This window comes from Phalacrocorax aristotelis, chromosome Z, assembly GCF_949628215.1.
Source record: "Phalacrocorax aristotelis chromosome Z, bGulAri2.1, whole genome shotgun sequence".
NCBI classification, from domain to species: domain Eukaryota; kingdom Metazoa; phylum Chordata; class Aves; order Suliformes; family Phalacrocoracidae; genus Phalacrocorax; species Phalacrocorax aristotelis.
In genome coordinates, this window is record NC_134311.1 from 65,874,362 (window position 1) to 65,892,315 (window position 17,954).

The window sequence follows — 17,954 nt, forward strand, 5'->3', positions numbered from 1 at the left end:
CCCTGTTTTCAGTATTATCAGAAAAACTTCTATCTCACGACCGATCCCCCTCGCCTCAGCCCACCGCGGCAGTGGGAAGGCGGCGGGCGGGCCGGTGTCCCGCCGTGCTCCGCGGCCACGCATGCCTCCTAGCTCCGCGCCGGCGGGGATCGCGACGGCCAGTTCCGCCTCACCCCGCGGCGCGGAGGGGGCAGTGGCTGCCTTTCAGGTGGGCGCGGGGGCCGGTGGGGCGGGCCGGGCACGGCACCGGGAGCGGCGGCGGCGGCGGGCGGCTTCCCGCCTCCGGCCGGGGCGGGGAGGCGCGGGGCTCCCCCCTCGTGACTCCGGCTGCCTGCCGCGGGGCTGGCGTTGTGAGGGGACCGCGGGGCCTTCGCCCCGCCATGGGTTTGGCTGAGGAGACGCGACAGCCGGGGAGGGCTGTCGTAGCGGTCTCGCGGGAGCCAGCGTCAAATTCCTGTTGTATTAATACAGGTACCCGTAAGTGGCATCGGATCTTAAGAAACGGTAATGCGGTGCTTTACCTAAAGGCGGGCACGTCGCTTAAACGTCAGGCTCCCTGGCGCTCTGGGTTCGGTTTTTGCGGTAAAGATGACAGGACATTTTTATTTCTTGATGACTGAGGAGATGGCTTTGGTGCTGGATGCGCAGGCAAGGCATACCCTTTCCACAAGACATAAAAATTGTTGCTGATCTCTGTAATTTTACGTGTCCGTCTGTCGCATGCCTGGCTTTCCCTCATCCCTCTCTTTAATTAGACATACTGAATGTATTTTAATCTTAAATTCGATTAGCTCTTTATGATCCGAATGCTGTTGTAGTTCATGAGGTTAGTACATAAACTGCTCATGCTTCTTTTTTTTTTTTTTTTTTTTTTTTGCTTAGGGTGACAAATTATTTTTTCTTCCACTGAATGGAGTGTGGTCTGTTTCTAGTTACTAAATACGTCTAGGATATTTCTTTCAGCTCTTTCTTCTAGGTACTTCTCAGTTCAAAATTAGTCATTAAGGAGAAGGTCTATATTTTGGCATCTTGGTATCTCTTTGTAAACACTTCAACTTATAGTCCCTGAAATAAACAATTTAATTAAATCCTGATTTTATGGGGGTTTTGTTTATTTTTCTTAATTTCCTTATGGATTTAATTCAGTTTGCTCCTCAGTATCTTGATAAAATCCTACTGATTTCTAGCATGCTTTTGTCCCCTTTCCTCTTCAGCCTCCTTCCACCCTCCAGCCCCAATAATGCATTATAATTATCTGACCCCAAAATATTTGCATTATGTTTTTCACAGATTGTTTTAGGGTCAGATCTACTTTTCCATGAGATAATACGTTAATGGTTTGAGCTTGTGTGTTAAATGGTAATTGTAATTTATGGAGTTTTTAATATAAATTAACATCCAATATCAAATAATGTTTTTTTAGTAGATTACAGAATTACAAGGGACTACTGCGATCTTTTGACTTCTTGCAATTGCAAAATTCTGCTAATTTTATGCATTAAATTCCTGTATGTGTTTGTGTACCCGCTAACTTCTTGCAAAACTGGAGCAAAAATTCTGGAGAGCAATATTTCTAAATGATAATATTAGCTATTGGAGGTTTGTTTTGCTCTTAGACCATGAGTTGAAAGGCCTCTTGGTGTCAGCGGTTTCCCCAAATGCATATTTACAGCTTTGATCTAAGTATCTTCTTGTGTCAGTAATTTACAATGTCAAGTGTGCAATTGTTAGAATGATTTTTATAATTTCCTTAAATAAAGTTAACTATATCAGCAAAATTGCATTTTGTGGGTATAAGGGGAGATTATGCATTATGCTTTATCTCATATAAAAATATCTTGAAAAATCACAACTCTAAGCAGTGTTGCTCTTACCAGATACTGTGTGCATGTGTTTTATGTAAACCCAACCTAAATCTTTCCTTCAGTATGTTAACTGGGCTGACCACCCATAGGTTTCTAAGCATTTTTGTGCAACACATCTATTTCCCACTGTTCTGTTTTAAAAAGTATGTAAGCTCCACAGCTATGCTCTCTGAGATTTATGGAAGAACCTGTGACACTTTATTGTGATATTTTGTAAACAGTCTGAAAATAATTATTTTTTCACACAAAACAACAGTTTCTAGTTTTATATTAAAAATTGTCATTTTGGAGATTATTTTGGTTGAACAGAGTTTTGCTTTTTCTAGTCTGATTTCACTCTTGATCTGCAGAATATTTATGCTTATGCCACTGTACCTGGGAATGTGACCTGATTTTTACACAGACAGCAGTCATTTTTGTCAATAAAGGATGGCAGAAAGAGGCTGTTTAAAAAGAACTGTTATGCCATGGACGTGGCTCTTGACTAAGCCACATTTTCATCCTCTTCTTCATTCTGGCTCAAAGACACCCATTCACATATTGTCCTTGTTTTCCAGTTTGTGTTGTTACCTTTATTTCACCCAGAAATTCTCAAATCATACTCATATTGGATTTTTTTTTTAGAGCCTGTAGTGATACTTTCCCTGTGTACTTTATGCATGCTAATAATATTCATAATAAAGCGGTGTAAGCCTACCACAAAAGTGACACAAACCTCAGCTGCTATTTGAATATATAGGCCTCTGCTTATATATTCCAGGGTCACTAATTGATGGGATGAAATAAAAAGGAGATCCCTGAATGTGACTCTCAAATGTTTCATTAGGCGGGAATCTTTCAGGCACACAGTTCTGTCAGGCACGTGTCTGTTAAAATAGATCTCAGTATATTTTGGAATACAATGACTTAAAACAGAAGGCCACAAGTGCCCTTTTCTGACTTTATGACATTGGGTTTGATTATCTTTTAATTATTTATCTTGTCTATCTTTATTTGTCCCCTTTTCTTGTTTTATGGTCTTTTTTTCCTGCTTTCTTTAATGGAGCTTCTAAGCCCTAGCTGACATTGCTTTTAGCTCGATTATATTTGTTCAGGAAATCATTAAAAAGATGTTGCTTCCTCTGTATTTTTTACTATTTTTCAGTGTTCATGTATGTATTGTAGAGAGTTTAAGGGCTTTGTGTAGTATCGGTGCTTACTGCTACCTGGTTCGATTTATTTAGGATGGAACAAATGGTGTTTGGTCCTTCCTGCATTGGACTGGGCAGACTGGATTCAGAAAGCACAGAGGCTCAATGCTGAGGCATATACCATGTTTCCTACTGCAATAAGGCAGCTGCAATGGGAAAAATAAATCCTTCTAGTTCCAGGGTAAGTTTGATTCTGAATACTGGTGTGCTTTTTAAAGGTATTTTGCTACATGTGCTCTTCCCAGATTGGATTCTTACACGAATTGTTTTGTAATTTTAAATAAAATCTAGTCTGACATGATGGTTATATAGAGTAAACATTTTGAGGAGATCACCATTTCTTCTTTGAAGTGGAATTTATTCAGAATGTACTGTATATTGTAAAGTCACCCACCAGAAAAAAATGGCGTTTCCAGTGTTTCAGGAAATACTTTGTGTCTACATGTTCATTCAGAAGAGGCACCGTCATGGTTAACAGACTCTAAACTTGACCCACTTCTTTTCATCTCTGTGCAAAGTCCATGTGTTATTCATGCTTTATTTTTTTTTAACCTTTTCCAAATAAATGCTTCAGTGGTTTTTTTTCTGTAAAGATCAATGCCAGTAGTCATATCTTGTGGATAATTATACAATAAATAGGCATGTAAATGAGCTAGGAGAAACATTTTCTATTTTCTGCAGCTTATAATCAATAATGTGTTTAAAATAATGAACTATTTTGTGTCAACATTGTTAGAAGTGTTAGTTTTCAAAGGAAGTCTAATACACTCATGAAAAGCCCTTTTAGAATAAAAAATTACCTGATAGAACTGTAAGAATGATTATCAAGATTTACTGTATTGCATGGAAATAGCAACCTATTTGGAAGAATCCATTTTTAGGTAGGATGTAGGCTTTGAAACTGTGGTCTATCTCCATGGCTCCCCGAAAAGACAGAAGAACATAATAGTTGGGACAGTTAGAATTGATACTGTCCTTCAAAGACTGCTTTTCAGTGCATTTAACATCACAAAGCTGTGGAATACATAATTTGTATGAGGATTTTTATTTCAAAAGTGTTCTTTTTAATGTTATCACAGAAGTGAGTACTCTGTCTTTAAAATCTGGGTATCCTATAATTGCTTCTTGGGAGTGGGGTGGGGGTGTCTTTAAGTTCTTGAATTATATTTGGAATTTTTTTTTGAGGTGCCAAGCAGTTATTTAACAGCAATTATTATTCCCAAGAAATCACTTTGTGCAAGAGAGCTTTCCAACAATAACACAGCATATATAGTTTTTAAGGACTTTTAAGTAATTATTAATGCTAATAACAATGCCTTTATTATTACAATGGTCAACTTTTGAGAAGTAAAATGGCTGGGATTTGTTGGGGTTTTTTTTCTGCAAAAGAGCAGTTATAAAGGTAATGTGGCAGGCAATAGACAATTCCTGAAAGTAACAGTAGAGTTTGCTGCTGGAGCACATGCTGAGTACTACATGCATATGTAGTTTTGCTCTGTAATGAGTTAGTTTTAGTTGCTTCTGCTTGACTGAAGTGTTGTTGTGTTCCTGTTTATGGTAAATGATAAAGATATTTTAGTATTTTAGTGGTTCTGGTTTTCTTAATGCTTACTCTACGTGCCAGTCTCCAAGCTAAACAAAGAGTTGCTCAGAGCGCGGTACAAGGGTGATAATACCTCTGTTTACAAAGGATGTAAATGAAAATAGTGTTTTGGATTATAGATTAGAAACTCAGTTGCATAGAGAGATTTGGGATTTTTGAGCATCAGTCCAAAGAATCTTCCAAATTGAATCTTTTTTTGTTGTTACAGTGGAAAGGATTTAATTTGTTGAATGTCATGTATTTAAGAGCAGGAGGAATCTTGAAACATACTCAGGATATTATCATAGGTATATTTCAAATTATTTTGTAAAATATAGTATTTCAGAAAGTTGAGTCAGAGCTTTCCATGTTACAAAGGCACTTGTTCTAATTAAAACAGGACAAGTGGTTTAACCAGAGCTGTAGTGTTCAAGTCAACAAATTAACTTAACTGACATCAAATATCGCCAGGAATATTAAATGAAAACATTGAAATTGGGTGTTTTATGCTTAGTTGTAGCTGTGATAACAAATGCTTTGTGCTAATGGATTTTTTTCTGTAATAGTTTACTTTCTGTTCTCTGATATTTACAGAACAACTGACGATACAAAGGACAATGCACAGTGTATATCCCAGTGACATTTTGTGTGCTGTGACATGGCTTTTGCCATGGCATCTGAGTCTGAAAAGGCCCATGCTCTTCTCCAAACTTTCAGCACAGCTTCAGTTATTTCTAGTCTAGGTTTGGGAATATTCTGCTTTGTAGCAGACAGACTTCTGCAGTTTTCCTTCATTCAGCAAAATGACTGGCTCCGAGCCTTGTCTGATAATGCAGTCCATGGTATACTAGGAATGTGGTCCTGGGCAATAGTGATTGGACTGAGAAAGAAAAGTGACTTCACTGAGGTCACTCTGGCTGGCTTCCTCGCCTCTGTCATTGATGTGGACCACTTCATTCATGCTGGCTCCCTGTTCTTAAAGGTAAGTCAACAGATCAGTGATTGTTTATTTTCTTTCTTCACCACCGTTTACTTCTACTACAACCAAAACAAAAAAAGTTCCAATGATACCTTAATGAGATATATTTTTAATGGATTTATGGGAATTATATTTGTATGCAGTTGTTATGATTTTAAAAGCCCCCAAAATATTCTACATCTACTGTTAAGTTCAGCTCCCTACAAGGGTCTGAAAAGAGCAAATCTACACGACATCCTATTTGTTTCATGTAGGTTTTTTTTTTATCCAAGGTAAACAGTTAAATGCTGACGTGCGCTTTGCATATAAAGTGGATTATTCCATTTCCGTTTACAATAAGGGGTAGAAATAGATAATCCAGCTGCTGTTTGATTTCATTCAATCTTACTGAGAAGTAGTACATTTGGTTTTAACCAGCCACATTTCTCCTGCAAACAAGCTATATATATGTTGTCACCTTTAAAAAGGCAGTCCAAGTTTGCCCTTAAATATACTTGGTTGTTAAAAAAAATAAAGCAAGTGTCAAACTTGTTAATAAAAGAAAGAAGATTAATTGACGCCTGTTAGGGAATATATGTGATCATCAACTCTATCCATTTGCAGAACTGCTTGTTAGTGCTCAATAGGATTGGTACTGTCAGATTATGGCATTCTTTTTCCGTGGTTCTGCAGCGGTGTGTGTCCTGATCCTGCTTCCCTGTTCATACACACACATATATCCCTGTCATCTTGCATGCTCCGAACATATATACCCAGCTTTCCCTGACCACAACAGCCTCTTCTGTACGCTCTCCAAAAATTTTGCACCTTCTGTAAGCTCTGTCTGTGCCAGCCCCGGCCACAGTTCTCTTAACACTGCCTTCTGGATCTCATACCAGGCAGACACTCCTTGGCCCCAGCTAGCTCCTGGTCCCCATAGCTAGAGCTCTGCCACCCTGCTTCTTAGCAGGAATTTGCTCTGCTCAGCAACACAAGTCCTCACAGTTTGATTATGATGGTGTGGCTAGCATACATATATGTACATGCTACTTACTCTCCCCTCCACAAAAATGTACACCCCCAGCTACATATGGACCTGCACAGAAGAAGGGGAAGATGCCAGCCTTCTTCCATTCAATGAAGGTGTAACTTCACTTGTTTGACCAACTCATCTTCTTTCTTTCGTCCAGTTTGGTCATAATAGTGTTACACTCCTCATATGGATGACAGAGGAAATAGCTCCAAAGAAGCAGAGGAAGGAAGGAGGTGGAGGAAAAATTGCTGTTGTTTGTAACCCTTCAATTAAAGAAGAACAGTACAAAACAGTTTATCAGGTTTTTTTAAATATGTAGGATTATAGTTGAAATATGTTGATTATAGTTGAGATGCAAAAATCAGACTTCTAATGGAAAATAGTTTATGTACAATATCACTATTTGTAGTAGAGAAAATATGTTTTCCTGTTTGTGCATTTGGTCAGTTTTCCCCTTATATTTGTCTTCAACAAAGAGAGCATTTTCACAGAATCACAGAGTGGTTGTATTTGGAAGGGTCTTCTGGAGGTCTTCTCCAGCCCCCCTGCTGAAGCAGGCTCACCTGGAGCCACTTGCCCAGGACCACATCCAGACACCTTTTGACTGTCTCCAAGGATGCAGATTCCACAGCCTCTCTGGGCAACCTGCTCCCATGCATAGTCACTGTCATAGCAAAAACGTGTTTCCTTAACTTCAACAGGAACCACCTGTGTTTCAGTCTGTGCCAGTTGCCTCTTGCCCTGTCAGTGGACGCCACTGGAAAGAGCTTGGCCCTGGTCTTTTTGTTCCCTGCCTTCAAATATTTGTACACCTTGATGACATGCCCCCTGAGGCTTCTCGTCTGCAGGCTGCACAGTCACAACTCTCCTCCTTTCCTCATGCAAGATGCACCAGTCCCTTCATGATCTTGGTGCCCCTTCTCTGGCCTTTACCTTCAGTAGCAAAATGTCTCTCACACTGGAGGGACCAGCACTCCAGAGGTGGCTTTACCAGTGCTGAGGAGAAAGGGAAGGATCACCTCCCTCGACCTGCTGGCCACACTCCTAATGCAGCCGAGGATACCATGGGCCGCGTTTGGCACAAGGGCTCAGTGCTGGTTCATGGTCAACTTGTTTTCCACCAGGACCCCCAGTCATTTCCTCAAAACTGCTTTCCAGCCAGTCAGCCTTCAGCATGTACTGTTCCCTGAGGCTGTTCCTCCCTGGGTAGTTCCTAGTTCTCCCCTTTTCTGAACTTTTCGCATATGAAAATACAGTAAAAATTCTAAAACTGTATAAAGAAAAGGGAAGTTATGATCCTATATTAACATTTTACTATAGCATTTAAATCTATAATTATTCTAATGTGTATTTTCTTACTTAAAAATCAGTAAATGCAAGTAATGAATGGCTAGTTACTAGAAAATATTTTTAAAATGTTGTTGCTGCTTTTTCTTGCATTTGAGATTATCACCAGTATTTTTTCTTAACTATGACCACTAGATGACACTCTTCACCAATGTCTGTTTAGAAAGTCGAGTATTCTATCTTAGAACTGGGAGGTGACCTATCTCGTTACTGCCTTCAGTGAGGAAAGGTCGAATATGCTCACACTTTCCATGATGGAGAATGTTTGTGTAGCCTATCACTAGCATCCCCCAAAAAAGTAAATTATTGCAGCTTCATGACTTAATATGTTCCTGGAGCTAGAAACTGTTCTTCTAATATACAGCCTAATGTATTGTTCTTGACAGTTAGATCTTGTTTTCCTACTATTTAAGGCCTATCTGAAAAGATGGCTGATTGCTGTGCTCTCCACAAAAATGTTTTTCAAATCAGAAGTACAAGATGTTGCAGGTAGAAGAATAGCCCTTTAGTAGCCAAACTTACTTAGCTGAGGTAAGGGGGAGGCAAGATGCCCAAAGGCTTTTTCATTCACCCACAAACTCCTCCCCCTTCCATATGTGAAGTGCACTAATAAGGGATGTTTACCTGTAAACCATATCCTGTGTAGGTCTCTAGACCCTTACAGCAGTAACAGCATTACTCTTACAACTTGCAAAACCATTATGCTTTACAAAAAGTATCTTCTTGGCTAAATAACTCACAAAAAAATCTGAATGGCCTGGATTTATGTTTTCTAAACCTCATACTATTTTTCTCGTCTCCTCTGGCTTGCCTTTTGCCTAATTTATCTTTAAAGGGTCCCGTCCCAAACTGCTTATAGTATTTTAGGTGGGACTTCATTTGAGCCAAATATCATAAATTATTTCCTTTTAATGTGACACGTATACAGCACTTCTGTCTTTTTAAAAAGAAAAAAATCTATTACAGGTTTTATGTCTTCTTGTAATTCCATTAGAGTTTTTTTTAGTTTGTGATAAAATGTTATCCCCATAAACTTTCCTGCTGTGTTGTTCCCTGGCTAGATAGACCTGATTTTAAGGTGCAACTTTTGTTTTCTCAGTTTAATATGATGCACCTTTCAGTTTCGTGCCCTAATTTCAGACTGTGGCCTATGTAATTTGTTACTTCACGGGATACTTTTTTACCACATATTTGTTAGTTCCAGTCCCATTTTATCTCTTTAGATTGCAGGATTGAGAGTAACTGATCTGAGACTACTACAATGTTTACTGCTTATGCAACACATTATGAACTGATAAATTAATCTAATTAACTAACCACACCACTGTTACTAATTTGTAACAATAGTATTTTTCACATTACACAATTATCTATAAAGCTCTTCGTCATCACTCTTAAATCTGATGACAGGTCACTTTTTGAAGCAATTCCTCTATGCAACACAAGGCAGTATTGCCTTTTACCTCTAGGTACTGCCTGCACATTACTCCAGTCATCTACTCCTGTTCCTGCTGACACAGCTTGCTGCTTGGATTATTTGGCTGTTGGGCTGGTTTTCATGGTGTCATCATTATTTTTCTGGAATATTCGGGGTAAATAGTCACCTGTGGTATTTATATGTTTACTCGGACAAATACTTGTGTGCCAAGTAGCATGTGATCTGCCCTTTTGCCCACATTATTTTTGCAACAAGTATAAAATCTACAAAGACTTTGCTGCTTAGAAGTTGTAGTTCTTTGTATTCCAGGTAGTTTTACTGTGTATTTGATGCACACAAGTGTAGAAGAATCTAAGAATCGGTGTTTGAGGAATCTGTCTCATTGACTATCTCTAAAGGTGAAAGTTACTGCAGCCTGCCATGGTACTCAACATTACTGATAACAGCAGAATGATGGGCTAAATGTGATACAGGTATGACTTCAATGAGAAGTGTCCACCAGGATTGTAGCCCAAATACTCATGTCACAGAACACACATGCAGATATTGCTAGCTTGTTACTTAAGGCTCACTAGCTTCTAAAAGCGTAGGATGCAACTGATGGCAAACAAGATTGTATTGGCAAACATACATAACAGAGCTCGTTAATGTGCCACTGCTGACCAACCTGGGCTGCAAAGGAGCATTTCTGGAATTGGAGAACAAGCTTTCCATACACACAGTTAATTTAACATTGAATTTATAGATCAGCCTCAAAACTAAGGACTTCAGGGTTGTGAAGCATCATGGAATGTGAGTGAGGGAGCCCATGTTGTTACACAAATTCTGTGGTGTCTCTTTGATCATTAATGCAAAGTTTGCTTGGGCTCTCCTGCGTGCAGTTGCTGTCTCCTGTATTCAGCTGCTCATTGCAGTGTGTGAGAGCAGCTGGAGGAGCAGGAACTTCAAGGTCTTGCACCTAATTAAACATGTAGGCAAATGGAAAAGGTAACTTGTGAATAAATTCTGTTTACAGCCACAGCCTGATCTCTCTTATGGTAGACATCCCCCTAAATCTAGCCAAACCATGATTGTCTTTTTCCAGGAAGTTCAAGGCAGAAAAAGCCCGTACTTTTTTTTTTTTTTTTTTTTTTTTAAAGACCTGGTGTTTTCTAAAGGCAAACAGATATTCCTGTTAGGAGAAAGAGTATAACAGCTTATATTGCCAAACAGAACTATGTGCCTGCCTCTTGGGCTTGGCAGCTCAAAGATATAAATGTTCCTGTAGTTACAGAATGTAAAAGAGAAAACAAACTATTCTTCTCTCAGAACTTGGGCAACAGCATTTCAGAAGCCTAATGACTGTACTGCAGTTACAAAATAGGGTTTTCTCTTGCTAAACTTGAGTGCTCAGGTTTGCTGTATGAACACCCTGCCATCTAAAATTCTGTATGAAAAAAATTTAAGCATCACCTTCTCAAAACTGGTTAAAGATTGGCACCAATACTGATAAATTGCATCAGTAATTAACATTCAAATTCTCCTTACTCACTGTGTTGCTTTTGGCACCTAACCTCCACAGGGCAGAGCGAAAAGACTCATTTAGACTTTGCCACTTATTTTTTCAACGTGCAGAAATAGTGACCAGTCAATAGAACATCTGCCAAAACACATCATCATCCAGGGTGGTTTTTCAAAATTAGGCTAGTATGGACCTCTTAGGCTCTTGCTGACAGTAAAAAAATCTGACTATCTTTGTAGGGTAGTGACAAACAATTTTACCATCACAAGATTTTTCTACTTTAATCCATGAAGAGCCTGCTTGTATGAAACAGAAATGAAATTGTAGAAAATACACCCTTTCCACCAGTTTAAGGAACTGGGTCCACACCATTACAGTTAAAGGTTGTTGAGGCAGTTTTCAAGGGTTTTAATCCCATCACCTGACCGAGACAGTAATGGACAAGCATGTGGTGGGAAGCTAATAGGACAAAGCTTTCTGCAAGCCTTTTAACGTTGCCTTTGGTTTAAAGCACAGACTATTATATTCCAAGGTAGTCCGTAAGTTTCCGTCTATTTCATAGAATCATAGAATCATAGATTCATCAGAGAATTCTATGATTCTAAGGTGGTCCGTAAGTTTCCGTCTCTGTATTTCTTGGCTAAGGCTACATCAACGTTTCCTTACAGAGAAGACAGAGTTCCAAGCAGTTGTTTAAATTATCCATGAAAACCTGATGACACTATTCCAGAGTCCTGCTGTCAGGTACCGTAGCTGTTGAATCCTGCAGCAAATAACACAAGTGAGGCATTAATGAGTTACTGGCTGGTGTCTTGTAGCAAAACATTGCTTTCTGTAGCAGATGCAGTGAGGGATATGTTCGAGATAACAATCAGATGCACTGTCATGTGCAAAAGATACGTCTCTGGTGCCAGTTACAGTCTTTCCAAGTGTCCATCAGTATCTGAATTAAGCCAATTAATATTACATCAGCACCTGTACAGATCTTTTAGTAATGTGCGATCATTTCTCCTGTGCTTACAGAAGCAAGAAGCAAGAAGCTACTGATTTGTTGCTTAGAAATCCAAAATATTATTATTCCATTTTTTTTATTATCTTTGAATTTGTGGAGGTAGTTCTAGCTGTTGCTAGTAAGTTCACCTGGAGTATTTTCTCAAGTATGTATATTAAATTGATGATTATAACTTCTTAAAATGGCTAAATTTAATCTCACTAGCTAGACACTCAATTAAAATCAAATACTAGGCTTTCAACTGAGTTAAACAAGTTGTTGATATAAAAACCCTAATGACAAATTATTCCAGTGTTGGCTTCTGACCTTCTCTTTTGCCTGTCCATAGAGAATACTGTGTCAAGGCAATCAAAATACACGTAACCTAGATCATATTTTTGTTGTATTGGAAATTCCCATTCTGTTTTAGATATTGCCCGACTAAAACAACTTTATGAGTGCTAACTGTAGTATAATACAGGATGTATTTTTGAAAATAAATGCCATTAAAGCATATCAAATATTTCAAGTAAAGCATATGAAATTTCTCAAGCGTATTGTATAGTCATTTTCCTTTTAATTATCTTTAAATTAAATACATATGATCAGTGCAGCAGGCTATACAAGTTCCTGTATACCACATGACTAAATGACAAATAGCATACCTCGTCCCTCTCCCTCCCTGTTTTGCTGTCAGTAATGCTTAGTAGGATGAATGATTCATACCACACAATAGAGAGAGTAAAGCCTGTCCCGGCACCCTCAGCCCTGCTACTGACAGGGCAGCACACAGCTCTCATACATCTAAATAGTGTTGATTTTGATCAACTTTAGTGGAAAGGAACAGTATGTTTTCCTTTGCACTTCCACTTAGCCGCTTGATAATACACCTGTAAACATTAGCCACTTGATAGTACACCTGTAAGCATCCATGAAACATTTCTTTCTTGTCACGATTGTAACCATTGCCAATTATATTTTTCTTTTCTGCAGGCTGCTCTGACCCTTCCACAGAGACCACTTCTTCATTGTTCTACTGTGATTCCTGTTGTAGCTCTGACATTGAAGTTTATTATGCACCTTTTCAGGCTTAAGGATTCATGGTGCTTTCTTCCCTGGATGTTGTTCATATCATGGACTTCTCATCACGTCCGTGATGGGATTCGTCATGGCCTCTGGATCTGCCCATTTGGAAAAACTCCTCCTTTGCCATATTGGCTTTATGTGGCAATTACAGCATCTTTACCTCATCTGTGTTCATTTGTTATGTATTTAACAGGCACTAGAGAATTAATGTCTACAAAACACGGAATCCACATTGATGTATAAGAATGATGGCTCTTAAAGGTTGTTTGTATTAGCACTTGAAATAAGCTGTCTGTTTATCACTGAAGTGGTTTCCTTGTCTTTCCTGTGACTTCAGAGTTAGGCATTTTAAGCATGTGGAGCCAGTTACAGCTTCTGTGACCATTTCTTTTGGCCATAGAAACCTATTTCATTAATGGTAATATTTTTATGTATGTACATTCCCTGTGTAAAATATGTGGTCTTCCATTACAGTTCATGCATAACTAGCTGATCTGTAAAGTACTTAGTCTCTGTCTGTAGTAATTACATTACATTTTCACAGAATCACAGAATGGCAGGGGTTGGAAGGGACCTCTGGAGATCATCTCATCCAACCCCACTGCTTGAGCAGGCATACCTAGAGCAGGGGGCACAGGACCACGTCCAGGCAGGTTTTGAACGTCTCCAGGGAAGGAGACTCCACAACCTCTCTGCACACCCTCAAAGGAAAGAAGTTTTTTCTCATGTATAGCTGGAACTTCCTGTGTTCCAACTTGTGCCCATCGCCCTTTATCCTGTCATTGGGCACCCCTGAAAAGAGTCTGGTCCCTTCGTCTTAACACCCACCCTTCAAATATTTATAAGCATTGATGAGATCCCCCCTCAGTCTTCTCTTCTCCAGGCTGAACAGACCCAAGTCTCAGCCTTTCTTCATAAGGGAGATGCTCCAGTCCCCTGATCATCTTGGTAGCTCTCCACTGGACTTGCTCAAGCAGTTCCACATCCTTCTTGAACTGGGGGGCCCAAAACTAGACACAGCACTCCAAATGTCGTCTCACTAGGGACGATAACCTCCCTCAACCTGCTGGCCACACTCCTTTCAATGCACCCCGGGATACTGTTGGCCTTCTTGGCCACAGGGGCACAGTGCTGGCTCAGGGTCAGCTTGCTGTCCACCAGCACTCCCAGGTGCTTCTCAGCAGAGCCACATTCCAGCAGGTCAGCCTCCAACCTGTACAACCTGCACCAGTGCAGGGGGTTGTTCCTCCCCAGGTGCAGGACCTTACACTTGCTTTTGCTGAATTTCATCAGGTTTCCCTCGGCCCAGCTCTCCAGCCTGTCCAGGTCTCGCTGGACGGCGGCACAGCCTGCTGGTGTATCAGCCACTGCTCCCAGCTTGGTATCATCAGCGAACTTGCTGAGGGGACGCTCTGTCCCTTTGTCCAGGTCATTGATGAATGTATGAAACAGGACTGGACCCAGCACAGACCCCTGGGGAACACCACTAATTATGGGCCTCCAACCAGACTCTGCGCCATTGATCACGACCCTCTGAGCTCTGTTGCTGAGCCAGTTCTCTGTCCAGCTCACTGTCCACTCGTCCAACCCACACTTCCTTAGCTTGTCTGTGAGGATGCTATGGGAGACAGTGTTGAATGCCTTACTGAAGTCAAGATAGACAACATCCCCTGCTCTCCCTTCGTCGACCCAGCCAGTCACGCCATCACAGAAAGCTGTCAGGTTGGTCAAGCATGACCTCCCCTTGGTGAATCCATGTTGACTATTTCTGATAACCTTCTTGTCCTTTACATGCCTGGAGATGACCTCCAGGATGAACTGTTCCATCACCCTTCCAGGGATGGAGGTGAGGCTGACTGGCCTATAGTTTCCCAGGTCCTCCTTCTTGCCCTTTTTGAAGCCTCGAGTGACATTTGCTTTCCTCCAGTCCTCGGGCACCTCTCCTGTCCTCCATGACCTTTCAAAGATGATGGAGAGTGGCTCAGCAAGAACATCCGCCAGCTCGCTCAGCACTCGCAGGTGCATCCCATTGGGGCCCGTGGATTTGTGAGGCTCCAGTTTGCCTAGGTGATCTCTGGCCCAATCCTTTTCAACCAAGGGGAAGTCTTCCTTTCTCCAGATCTTCTCTCTCTCTTCTGGGGGCTGGGATGCTTGAGGGCCAGCCTTAGCAGTAAAGACTGAAACATTGTACTGTCATGGTGCCATTCATCAGATCACCATTCACTTTGGATTTTATTCTGCTTTTAGATAGTACATTTCATCTAGATAGCATTTATATAGCCCTTTAATAATGTAAAGTACTATATAAGTGCTAAGTATTAGTGAGAATTTAGTAGCATATTGCACTTCTAAAAAACTTCATTTAGCCTTTTGAATTTTTTTGTTTTCCTGCTGGACTCTTGTATACAACTATTTTAAAGGAAATTCTGTTTGTACTTCACAGTGTGCAACTGTATATCTGCATCTCTTTGAACACTGCTATCATATAGTGTTTCTACTACATTCTATTGCTCCATAGTTGCTTGGTACTCGATTTGCAGACAATTGCTAGATATTATTTGTGGTTAGAAAGGAGAAGACAGTTTCATTACAGTATTATGTATGTTGGCCAACTTGTTTAATTAAAAAATACACTAATTATGAACATTATTTAATATGGAAATAAGGAATTTTAGTAAATATTTAAGGATTCAGTAAAGGCAAACTTACTTATTACAGTAAAACATAAGCTTTAGGGAAGATTCAGGAAGATAGAAGTGAAACTGCTCAGAGTGTGAGTTTTCTTAAAGAACTTACTCTTGTAAACAGCATTTTTCCATTAAGCGCAATAGCACCCTTATTATTGTAAAATAAAATGCGTTATTATTATACAGAAATAGAAATTTCCTCATAAAGGAGTTCCTTAAGGAAAAATGTTATTATGTTGCAGGTTTATAACATAGTAATTTGCACTGTGGACTATTCAAAGTAACAGTTATCATTTACAGAAATTTCTCAGAAAAAGTCCCAAAGTAAAAATTAAGCTCCTGTCTAGCTTACAGTGTACAAGCTAAGAAATATCTATTAGTAACTGTATGGTTAGTTTTTTAATTAATTGCACTCCATTGCCCATTAGGGAGATGGGACCTTAATTGTTCCAGTTTGTGATGAATAGCTGTCAAAAGGGATTACTTTTATGGAGGAGCATATATAGGGTAGCATGTGCTGAACTTAAGTTATCAAAGGGTGCAAAGATTAGGTGATGTGTTCATACTATATTTATGTTAGTACATGTATATTAGTATAAAGTTAAAAAAAATTACAGAAAATATTAACTGGGATGGCTGGCTTGATGGGTCTCAGAGACCCTCGATGGCTGGTAAGTGCTAAAGGTTCTCTGCAGCACACTGAGCTAATTAGGGAAAGTGTTTCATCCTTTTAAAATGTGCTTTCCACAAAAATAATAGTCGCTGCCCTATTTGTTCTTCATGTTAGAAATCTATGCGTATGGAAACCTGTCTGACAGTACAGTGGGGTGGGCCTGTTTAGCCTTTATTATACAATGAATAAAAGGGTTTTTCTTGGAAGGAAGATTGGAAAAGCAGGACATTCCTTAAAGGATTATCCTCATAATGTGGATCTCTGTCTTTTATAGCATGTAAAAGTTTCCCAGAAGTGTCAGAAATGTCTTGCTTTAGAGCCCTCAGAGCAGGAAGTTTTATCCAAAGACATGATGGTTTAGTAGAAGAGGAGTGTTGCTCATTCATTTACTTCTAACCTGTATTTTAAACTATAGTCTATGAAATGCCAGTATGAACAAATTTTTGTGCGTTAGTGAACACTTAAATCCATGTAGAAAATTTTCTGTGTTCTTGTTTCTTGGTATAAAATTTGTAAAATTTTGTGCTTTATCCAGATTTGTTGCAAAGGGAAATGTATATAGGAACAAAGTGGAGAATTACACTTTCTCATTTTTAGATTGTAGCTGTAGCATTTTTGGTAACTATATGTCCACCAACAGTCCTTAAGATTAGTACTGTACTGTCCTAGCTATGTTTAAGGATCAGTTACTGGGTACATCTTTAGTAGGTTAACAATACATATTTTCATTCTCTGTATTCATAGCAGGTTTTGTGTGGTTTTCTGCAATACTTTTCAGCTCTATTTCAAAATACTATTTTTCTGGTCATGTTCTTATACCAGTTCTACCACAGCAATAGATGAACACCACTTAGAAACATTAAGGGAAGTAGCAAGCACTTGTGACATGCGACTTCTTTCCGTCTCCCTCTAATCATGCATGGCAGTCTCACACCTCATCCTCACATTTAGGTGACTTTAGCTCAGGCCGTTGACAACTTGTTAAGGCAAACTGACACGTTGCATGTAATGCTGTAATCTGTGGGTAGCCAGATTAGAGAACAAAGAAGTTGTTAAATATTTGTTTCAGCCCAAATGACTTAGGAGATACGCCTGCCTGTTACGGAGGAATTTCCCAACAATTTTTTACCAGTATTTCATGTACATTTCAAATTCATTGATATTTCCAACTGTGCATTGATACCTGCCATGTGCAGCAAAACCACAGCAAAAATAAACCAAGATACTAAAAACATAATGAATTTGTGCTTTACTGCACGCATTACAATAAAGAGTAAATGTGAAGTACAAAAAGCATGTGATTTACACAAAAAATTATTAGCAAATTCAAGCTAATAATGTCATGTACACTGTATGATACATATCAGTAAAATATTAGTTACTTCAGGGGTTCATTTACTATGCTAATCTAAACATTTTCCATGTATTTTCAGTTTACAAAGTTGAAGAAAGCATGGGGTTTTTCTGACTTACTTTTTTGTTAGAACTGTGCTGTTCTTTTTCCTGCTTTAATGGATTGCTGTTGTAAAAAGTAAGTACTAATAATTGCCAAGTTAATGGAAAAATGTTAGAATGTTTCTTCTCCCCAGTCTTCTAGAAACAG

The 17,954-nt window shown here is 39.4% G+C and overlaps 1 protein-coding gene across 5 annotated transcripts; it reads left to right on the plus strand.

Moving 5' to 3' along the window:
- Window positions 1-149: 149 nt before the first annotated feature.
- On the plus strand, window positions 150-17,738 carry TMEM267 (transmembrane protein 267). 5 transcript variants are annotated; one of them, XM_075078176.1, is made up of 5 exons: window positions 150-208; window positions 472-504; window positions 3,089-3,236; window positions 5,232-5,619; window positions 12,899-17,738. In XM_075078176.1, exons 4-5 carry the CDS (start codon window positions 5,296-5,298, stop codon window positions 13,232-13,234), a joined length of 660 nt encoding a protein of 219 aa, XP_074934277.1. In that variant the 5' UTR covers window positions 150-208; window positions 472-504; window positions 3,089-3,236; window positions 5,232-5,295; the 3' UTR covers window positions 13,235-17,738. The 5 variants fall into 5 exon arrangements, with proteins under 5 accessions (XP_074934277.1, XP_074934278.1, XP_074934276.1 ...); XM_075078177.1 differs by lacking the exon at window positions 472-504; XM_075078175.1 differs by lacking the exon at window positions 150-208 and having other exon boundaries at window positions 252-504.
- The last annotated feature ends 216 nt before the right edge of the window (window positions 17,739-17,954 follow it).